At 53.0% G+C, this 10,173-nt stretch overlaps 1 protein-coding gene across 2 annotated transcripts in view; it reads left to right on the top strand.

The window, feature by feature from the left end:
- Positions 1-10,173, top strand: part of fign (fidgetin) — a 71,572-nt gene that overhangs the window by 915 nt on the left and 60,484 nt on the right. The window contains exon 1 of one of the 2 annotated variants that reach the window (XM_078403798.1): positions 2,320-2,557. The exons of the other annotated variant lie outside the window; for it this stretch is intronic. Within the exon in view, the coding sequence (XP_078259924.1) occupies positions 2,533-2,557 (25 nt within the window). The 5' untranslated portion in view covers positions 2,320-2,532. Of the gene's footprint in view, positions 1-2,319; positions 2,558-10,173 lie in introns of those variants that run through there. 2 annotated transcript variants of the gene reach the window in all.

Here is a 10,173-nt window from a genome sequence, read left to right as displayed (position 1 = left end):
CTCTCTCTCTCCCTCTCCCTCTTCCCCTCCCTCTCCCCCTCCCTCCCTCCCTCTCTCCCTCCACCCCTCCCCCTCTCTCCCTCCACCCCTCCCCCTCTCTCCCTCCACCCCTCCCCCTCTCTCCCTCCCCCTCTCTCCCTCCCTCCCCCTCTCTCCCTCCCTCTCTTCCTCCCTCCCTCTCTGTCCCTCCCTCCCTCCCTCCCTCCCTCCCTCCCTCCCTCCCTCCCCCTCCCTCCCTCCTTCTCTCCCCCCCTCCCTCCCTCCTTCTCTCCCCCCCTCCCTCCCTCCTTCTCTCCCCCTCCCTCCCTCCTTCTCTCCCCCTCCCTCCCTCCTTCTCTCCCCTCCCTCCCTCCCTCTATCCCCCTCTCTCCTCTCCCTCCCTCTATCCCCCTCTCTCCTCTTCCTCCCTCCCTCCCTCCCTCCCTCCCTCCCTCCCTCCCTCTCTCCCTCCCTCCCTCCCTCCTCTCCCTCCCCTCTCTGTCTCCCCACTGTTTATCTTCAATGGTTCAGCGTTGATCCGCAGCCGAGACTCCCGCAACACAAAGGGAGCCCGCGAGTTTGCATTTGAAGTAAGAAGCCCTGGTGAGAATTGAAGAGGGGAGAGTTCTCTCTCAATCCCTCTCTCCCAAGCCAACTCCCAATACCAGGCGGCTTTTCCCTCTCTCCACCCCCTCCCTCCCTCCAACCCCGTCCACCCCCTCCCCTCCCGCCACCTCCCTCCCTCCCTCCCTCCACCCCCCCCCTCCGTTCCTGCACCTCCCTCCACCCCCCTCCCTCCACCCCCCTCCCTCCCTCCACCCCCCTCCCTCCCTCCAACCCCCTCCCTCCCTCCAACCCCCTCCCTCCCTCCACCCCCCTCCCTCCCTCAAACCCCCTCCCTCCCTCCAACCCCCTCCCTCCCTGCACTCCCCTCCCTCCCTCCCTCCTTCCCTCCACCTCCCTCCCTCTTCCTCTTCCCCCCACCCCCTCTTCCTCTTCCCCCCCACCCCCTCTTCCTCCCACTTCCTCTTCCCCCCACCCCCTCTTCCCCCCACCCCCTCCTCTTCCTCCACCCACCCCCTCTTCCTCTTCCCCCCCACCCCCTCTTCCCCCCACCCCCTCTTCCCCCCCACCCCATCTTCCCCCTCTTCCTCTTCCCCCCACCCCCTCTTCGCCCCACCCCCTCTTCGCCCCACCCCCTCTTCCTCTCCCCACCCCCTCTTCATCTTCCCCCCCACCTCCTCCTCTTCCTCCACCCACCCCCTCTTCCTCTCCCCTCTTCCTCTCCCCCTCTTCCCCTTCCCCCTCTACCCCTTCCCCCCTCTTCCCCTCCCCCCCTCTTCCCCTCCCCCCCTCTTCCTCTCCCCCTCTTCCTCATCCCCCCCTCTTCCATTCCCCTCTTCCCCTTCCCCACCTCTTCCCCTTCCCCTCTCTTCTCCTTCCTTCCCCTTCACCCCCTCTTCCCCTTCCCCCCTCTTCCTCTTCCCCCGCTTCCTCTTCCCTCCCCCTCTTGCTCCCCCTCCCTCCCCCCTCCCCTCCCCTCTCTTGCTCCCCCTCCCTCCCCCCTCCCCTCTCTTGCTCCCCCTCCCCTCTCTTGCTCCCCCTCCCTCCCCCTCCCCTCCCCTCTCTTGCTCCCCCTCCCCTCCCCTCTCTTGCTCCCCCTCCCTCCCCCTCCCCTCTCTTGCTCCCCCTCCCTCCCCCCTCCCCTCTCTTGCTACCCCTCCTTCCCCCTCCCCCACACACCCCACAGAGTTATTTCACTAACAAATAAAAGTCAAAGTGTCAGAATTACTTGGGGGAGGGTGTGAAAGAGAGGAATACCTTCAAGTGAAAGTCTAATCAATGCCTGTTTGGTATTCTAGGGGGGAAGGGGGAGATTATTTCTAATTTTTATTTCAAAGTCAATAATTGAGGGGAGGGGGTGGACCCCAAGTGTCAACTTCTCTGGGACTGGTGGGGTTTGAGAAGATGCACATCATCTATGGTCATTGGTGGGCGTGTTGTAGTGAGGAGGGAGAGGGGTAAGGAGATTAGGGAAGGATGGGGGGGGGGGGGGGGGGGGGGGGGTGGGGGGAGAGGGATGGGGAGAGTGAGAGGGAGGGGGGACATGTATAATCTCACGGTATATACAAGAGGTTGATCCCATTTCTCTCCTTCCCCGGAGGTTCTTGTTAGTTTCCATGGAAGTGAGTGAAATTGACAGTGATTTGGATTCCAGGATCATGTGGTTGTGTTTTATGTTGTGTGTGTGTGTGTTGTGTTGTGTTGTGTGTGTGTGTGAGAGAGAGAGAGCGCTCTCTCACTCTCTCCCTCTCTCCCTCCTCTCCTCCTCTGCTCCCTCCTCTCCCCTAGCCCCCTCTTTTTGTTGATGCCCTTCCCTCTCTCTCTCTCCCCCCTCCCTGCACCCTAATTATATGCATGTAGGTTAAATGAATACCTGGTCATGGGCTCCACGTTTTCGGCAGTGAAATTTGATAGTCAAGAAGGGTGGGAAGAGAAAAAGTGGTTCATGAAAAATCCACCCGTTGGAATCCAGTTGTGCAGCCGCGCGCAATGATCAGTAGCGCGAATGTTTACGGTATGTTATTTGTTGTTGTTGTTGCTGTTGTGGTTTTGTCATTTGCAAAGAAAAAGACACTGGACTCTGGGAGCAGCGGGGCTGCTCTCTCTCCCCCTCCTCCCTCCTCCCTCCTCCCTCTCCCTCTCCCTCTCCCTCTCCCTCCTCCCTCTCCCCTTCTCCCCCCCCCCCTCTCTCTCCCCTTTCCACCCACCCCACACCCACCCACCCACACTCCCCCTCACTCCCTCCCCACACCCACCCTCCCTCACTCCCCCCTCTCCCCCCACCCACCCCCACCCCCCTCCCACCCCCCACCACCTCCCCCCCCACTCCCCCCTCACCCCCCCCACCCTCTCCCCTCCCACTCCCCCTCCCACCCCCCCCCCTCCCACACCCCTCCCCCCCTCCCTCTCCCACTCCCTCTCCCCCCCTCCCTCTCCCTCTCCCCCCTCCCTCTCCCTCACCCCCCCCCACCCCTCCCCTCCCTCCCCCCCCACCCCTCCCTCCCTCACCCCCCCCCTCCCTCTCCCCCCCTCTCCCTCACCCCCCCCTCCCTCTCCCTCTCCCCCCCCCTCTCCCTCTCCCCCCCCCCCCTCTCCCTCTCCCCCCCCTCCCTCTCCCTCTCCCCCCCCTCCCTCTCCCTCTCCCCCCCCTCCCTCTCCCTCTCCCCCCCCTCCCTCTCCCTCACCCCCCCCTCCCTCTCCCTCTCCCCCCCCTCCCTCTCCCTCTCCCCCCCTCCCTCTCCCTCTCCCCCCCCTCCCTCTCCCTCTCCCCCCCTCCCTCTCCCCCCCTCCCTCTCCCCCTCTCCCTCTCCCCCCCTCCCTCTCCCCCCCTCCCTCTCCCCCTCTCCTCTCCCCCCCTCCCCCTCTCCCTCCCCCCCTCCCCCTCTCCCTCTCCCCCCCTCCCCCTCACCCTCTCCCCCCCTCCCCCTCTCCCCCCTCTCCCCCTCCCCCCCTCCCCCTCTCCCTCTCCCCCCCCTCCCCATCTCCTCCCCTTCTCCCCCCCTTCCCCCTCTCCCCCCCTCCCCCTCTCCCCCCTCCCCCTCTCCCCCCCCTCTCCCTCTCCCCCCCCTCTCCCTCTCCCCCCCCTCTCCCTCTCCCCCCTCTCCCCCCTCTCTCTCCCCCTCTCTCTCTCCCTCTCTCCCCCCCTCCCTCTCTCTCTTCCCCCTCCCTCCCTCCCTCTCTTCCCCCTCCCTCCCTCCCTCTCTTCCCCCTCCCTCCCTCCCTCCCTCTCTTCCCCCTCCCTCCCTCCCTCCCTCCCTCTCTCTCTTCCCCCTCCCTCCCTTCCCCCTCCCTCCCTCCCTTCCCCTCCCTCCCTCCCTCCCTCCCTCCCTCCCTCCCTCCCTCCCTCCCTCCCTCCCTCCCTTCCCCCTCCCTCCTCCCTCCCTCCCCCCTCCCTCCCTCCCCCCTCCCTCCCTCCCTCCCTCCCCCCTCCCTCCCCCCTCCCTCCCCCCTCCCTCCCCCCTCCCTCCCCCCCCCTCCCTCCCCCCTCCCTCCCCCCTCCCTCCCTCCCTTCCCCCTCCCTCCCTCCCTCCCTTCCCCCTCCCTCCCTCCCTTCCTTCCCCCTCCCTCCCTCCCTCCTCCCTTCCCCCTCCCTCCCCCTCCCCCTCCTCCCCCTCCCCCTCCCTCCCTCCCTTCCCCCTCCCTCCCTCCCTTCCCCCTCCCTCCCTCCCTTCCCCCTCCCTCCCTCCCTTCCCCCTCCCTCCCTCCCTTCCCCCTCCCTCCCTCCCTTCCCCCTCCCTCCCTCCCTTCCCCCTCCTCCCTCCTTCCCCCTCCCTCCCTCCCTTCCCCCTCCCTCCCTCCCTCCCTTCCCCCTCCCTCCCTCCCTTCCCCCTCCCTCCCTCCCTTCCCCCTCCCTCCCTCCCTCCCTTCCCCCTCCCTCCCTCCCTCCCTTCCCCTCCCTCCCTCCCTCCTTTCCCCCTCCCTCCCTCCCTCCCTTCCCCCTCCCTCCCTCCCTTCCCCCTCCCTCCCTCCCTTCCCCCTCCCTCCTTCCCCCTCCCTCCCTCCCTTCCCCCTCCCTCCCTCCCTTCCCCCTCCCTCCCTCCCTTCCCCTCCCTCCCTCCCTTCCCCCTCCCTCCCTCCCTCCCTTCCCCCTCCCTCCCTCCCTCCCTTCCCCCTCCCTCCCTCCCTCCCTTCCCCTCTCTCTCCCCCTCCACGTTTAATTTCTGGCCATTGATAATTTGGAGCGCTCCTGATTTCACGTTAACGCTGTGATATTAGTTCACAGCGGATTTCGTGTCGCTGTGCGTTGGGCACAGTGCAGAGGCGATCGGCTTTATACATTTTAAACCGGGGCCAGTACTAGTGATGAGAGCTGGCATCTGACGGGAATGTGATCTTTGTTTTACCTCCCCCTCCTTTGCGATTGGTTTTAATTAGTGCAGATTTCACAGCGACCAGACCGGGGGGAGAGAAAACATCCAGGGGCTTCAGGGCCAGCGTGTGTGAGTGTGTGTGAGTGTGTATGAGCCGTATGGTTCTGGGCTGGCTTTCATACCCTGTACACCATTTGTTTTCAACAACAACAACAAAAAATCTATTGGCACCCAAACTTGGAGACATGAATCAATTACACTTTACGAGCCCCTCTGAGACTGTGTGACTGGTTGATTCGCGGGGATTGTGTGTGCATTTCGGATGCCATTTAATTGCAAGCCTCTAGTGCAGATGTGCACCACAGCTTATCACGAATCCGGGCTGGGTTGAGTTAAAAGTCAGGGGAAATAAAATGCGTCCCGTCCCGCCCGTTAATGCAATTCCAAGGACAGAAATGGAAGGCAACAATAAAGACCCGGTGCTGGGAGATATTTGGAGGAGATCTGATATTTTCCGCTTAGTTTGCCGTTAGTGAGACGTTCACAGAGAATCTGTAATTGGATCTAATCAATAGGGCTCCCGGTTAATGTTGATGTGAAGGCTTTTTTTTTGCCTTGGCCCGCCCGTCTCTGTGGGAATCACAGGCAAAACTTGTGGCCATGCAATCTCCCCTCCCCGAGCCGGTTACTCCAGCATTTTGTGTCTGTCTTCAGTGAATGCAAGTCCGGCTCTGCTGCACTTCTACATCTTGTTGGCAGCCCACGCCTTCCCCCAATCTGTTGTCCCGCTCCTTCCCCGGAGCCCAGCCTCTCTGTCCCCCCTATTCCCATGCAAACCCCGGCGTTGCAAGCGTGAGTACGCGGTGGGACCTTCACTGAAATATGTTCCAGGCGAGACAATGACTCTGCTGTGAACAATCTGCTTCCCCAACTACCCCCGTCCACAGTGGCACAGCAGCGACTTTAGAAATAAACCTGCGTTTGTTCAATCAATCGGAATGTACCTAACGGAGGAATAAAAAAATACTTTTCAGAAATCGGCGTCAATAGGGGACAGTTGCTAATTGCTCAAGTCGTTTAAAAATGGGCAAAATGTTGGGGCTTTAAGGTCAGATTATTTATCTTTGTGTGTGTGTGTGTGTAAAAAAAAAGCTTTATACAAAATGTAAACAGATTGCCTGATGTTTTTTTTGGTAATCACCGCTGCATCTTCAAATATAATTTTTTTTGAAACTTTGTGAGACAGATTTTTTTTTAAACAATAAATTTGCTTACTTTTGCTTGGGCAGTGAAAATAATGGTTGGTTCAGCAAGTGTGTAATATACAGTAGGTCTGGTTAAAACGTGATGCATTGTACAGTATCTGTAAATAAGACTGCTGGAGTAAAATGCCATCAAGCTCAGCCTGTCATCTGAAAGCAAATATGCTAAGTGTTGTGTTTGTGCTTTAGATTAGAACGAGGAGACCCAAGGGAGGCAGATCCATGCAGATATAACAAATCCCATTTCTAATATGCATGATATTCAACCTTCCCACAGCTGGATATGGTTTTTTTCTTTGTGTCATTTCTGTGAGTGCTGACAATATTTTGCTGTGTGGATTGTGGTTGGGCAGCGTTATGAAGTAAAGGCAGCTGTCTGTGGCAGCCCTGAAGGGAAGTGTTTGCTCTCTTGCACAGGGGAAGAGCCACAAATCCTCCACACACTTCTCTGACATGATCCACATTCAGCTGCCTAGATTGTCTGCTTCGGCAATTTTTTTGTATTCTGACGGGCAGCATGTAGCACAAACAAATTACAGCGCAGGCAAAAAAAAAAAAAGTTTGCGGCACCAACACAGTGTTGTGCTCTCTCTCCTGCCTTCGCCAGCTCTCTGATTCTGTTTATTCCCTCAATGTACTCTTTTTCCCCAGTGAAATATTCACTCCATTTGCAGATAGATTGAAGTGGAGAGCCTGTCTCTTTTCCCAACAGTTAACGGTAGTTACACATAAGGTGGTGGGTGTAAGGAGCGAGCTGCCCGAGGAGGTCGTTGAGGCAGGTACTATCACAATGTTTGAGAAACATTTGGACAGGTACATGCATAGGACGGGTTTGGAGGGATATGGGCCAAATGCAGGCAGGTGGGACGAGTGTAGATGGGACATGTTGGTCGGTGTGTGCAAGTTGCTATCATAATGTTTGAGAAATATTTAGACAGGTACATATCTAGGACAGGTTTACAAGGAGATGAGCTAAACACAGGCACAAGGGACTAGTGTAGATGGGACAAGTTGGTCGACCTGGGCAAGTTGGGCCAAAGGGGCTGTTTCCACGCTGTATGACTCTCGTCTTAATCTAGTGGCGTTGCGTTTACAAACAGAAATCTTGGATGTTGCTTGGTGTTGGCTTTACATTGTGTTAAAAAAAAAAAGCAGATCAATTGCTGGTAGGAAGCGGTGATTGGATTGTTTATGTGGAAATTGGGAATTGGACAGGGGAGTCCCTAAAGAGGTGGAGGGTGAGGGGGGTGGAGGGGGAAGGAGCTTTAATGTTAATACTTTTAATCTGGACTTGTAGAGAATTCATGAGTATCCATAGATTTACACCAGTAATTATCATATCCCCAGTGATACAGGAAGACTCTTGCCTAAAACCTGATGTCTTCATTACACTGTTTACATGTTAATGGAGCAGGTTATGTAGCTGAGGACTAACCGTATAACATTTTGTTTTCATGGTAAATTCTGAGCAGAAAATAAAAAATTGACGTTTTTCATAATAATGGGGGGAAAAAACTAAAAACAACATTTTTCGAGTTCCTGATTATTATTTTTTTCCTCCCAAGTTGTGTTTTTCATAGTTTCTGTCGTCCTGCACATTTCTCTCTCTTTTTTTTCTGCTGCCCTTTGAATGTTTTTACAGCAAGATTCTGAAGCATCTTATAGCTATGTACTTGGCAGAGTTCCAGGCATTGACTGCAGGATGCCTGGTACCTGGGAGCTTATCATTTCCCTGGCCTGTATCAAGAAATAAATAAATAAATAAGAAGCGATGAAAATGTTGGTAAACTGCCATAAGGATTTGGGGAATGCCAGATGGAGCTCCGTGTAACCAGCTTCAAATTCCAGCCTAAGACACTGCGTTAGAAATAGCTGCTCATTAAGTCCACGAGCCAAAAGCATACTTGCTGACCAGTGTATTAGTAAATCAATGATTCATTGCAATGGCCAAATGCAGATTCAGTACAGGCTCACTACTTACCCAGCGAGCGTGCAAAGCTAACTTTAGAAACAAATGTGCATAAAAGAATCACAAAATAAAATGCAGCCCGCAATGGTCAATTTCTTAAATGGCCAACTGCTAATTCACAATTCACACCCTATCAAAATTTGAATTTGCATGGTGCAAATAATCAATGCAGCAAATTTCTACCTTTTTTAAAATTAATTACACTGCTGGGAGGATTTTTTTACTTTTAAAGACTGACAGTGAGCCTCTGATAAAGTTCAAAGTATGTTCAAATATTGGATGCTATATTTTATTTCCAGCTGAAATGATTTTAGTTCAAGGTTACGCTGTTATTGCCTGATTGTGTGTGTGAGAGAGAGAGAGAGAGAGAGAGAGAGAGTGTGAGTGTGTGTGTATTTTTCCTTCCATTTCTTTGCCTTGTTCGATACCAAAAGCATTTAGGCATTTTATTGTCTGCCTATTTCTTGAAACGTATTTGTCACTCCAGTATTTCATTATAAAAATTTGTTCGCTTTTAAAATTCATTGTTTTGCTGTCCATGACAATAATGGGAGTTTAATTACTCAATAAGAGATTCCATTTTTACTGCAGGCTAGACAAACGGTATTGATTTTTTAACTTTGCTGCAATATGAAACTGAAAAGCACAATTACAATTCTTTGCCTTCTGGAGTGCATTAGTGCTGACTAAAATTTGACTCTAAACTAACCAGCTGAGACTGTACAAGCATTTATTTTTATAATTCTTGTCTTTTAGCACAGCAGTCAGGCATATTCACAAGTGCTTTATGAAAATATTAGCAGTAATATATTTCCGCTTGCTCTGTTTAGCAATATTACTACAATCTTCACCAAATACAGCCTTGTATTCTTTCATTGGAAGTTGTTCTGCATTGCAAATTCTTTTTAAAGAATAAACCATTTTGGTAGCTTTCATGTTTTAATGATTCAACCGCAGTAGTTATACAGAGCCAGGTTCTGCTGCAATTGGTTCAAGGATGAACTCGCGTTAATCTTTGGTCTTTATAATCTTCTCCATTTCTCCCCCCGTCCCTCCCCCCATTTTATAAACACTTGGACTTATTGGAGAGTCTGTCTATGCATGGGGCTTAATTGCCCACTGATACTTTTAAGGTGGCTTTTGTCTACACGCAAGTCAAGACCGTAAACGTTGGTCGGCTGTTGATGTCTATATGTGCACACTCGTTCTCAACAGGATTCATTGAATTTATAAAAATGAATCCTGAGTGTTTCTGTTCTTCCTCCCGACCTCATGGAGAAGTGTGGCAAACTCTGTACTGTGGCACGGACTGGGATCGAAACCAGTACCACCCAGGTCGGTTTGATTGTCGTTACTTGGTCAGCGTGTTGAACAATGAGCGTGTTACCTGTTTTTTTTAATTGTTTTTTTGTTTGTTAGTTTAATCTTAATACAAAGTGATTAAACGGATGTGCTAAATAAGGAGTGATTGAACGAAAGTGTCTGCTAACATTGCAAAATAGAATCATAAATTCTGTATCGGAAATATTATAGGAATAGAAATATAGAAAAGATACTTAGGGTTAATATGAGCATTAATATCTGGGAAATATACCCATGGGATTATACGTTTAATACTTTGACAGAATATCATTTAGATTTTAAATGAAATATTTAAAAAAGTGAGACACAGTTTTAGTCATGAATAATTTCATAGGAAGTGTGCTGTACAACATTTCAATGGAATGATTCATACTTGGGTTTCAACGAATGTGCACTTTCTAGTCAATTGTATTTGTTTAATTTAACTGCAGAATTGAGCAGTTTTGTGATTTTTATTTTCAGGAGATGTTTTTGTTATAATCGTGAAATTATAATTTCTCTGCCGGGTTGCTTGTGTTGCTTGCAGTGTAAAATGATTGTCAACAGTACTGCTTGCTGGAGATAGTTTGTGAAGGTGTGTCCTAATCACCATTGCATTTTTGCTAACTTTTATTACCATTTGCCTTCAGATTGTCAACGCTGCTCTTGGTCATAGCACTCATTAGTTGCCTCGTTCACCTTTGTCCATGGCAGGCTTGTGTGATGACTCCATATTTGAGTTACTGTC

The sequence above is a fragment of the Rhinoraja longicauda genome, chromosome 8 (genome assembly GCF_053455715.1).
Source record: "Rhinoraja longicauda isolate Sanriku21f chromosome 8, sRhiLon1.1, whole genome shotgun sequence".
In the NCBI taxonomy this organism is placed as follows: Eukaryota; Metazoa; Chordata; class Chondrichthyes; order Rajiformes; family Arhynchobatidae; genus Rhinoraja; species Rhinoraja longicauda.
The sequence above is the reverse complement of the archived record's forward strand: the minus strand, read 5'-3'. Positions and strand labels throughout refer to the sequence as shown.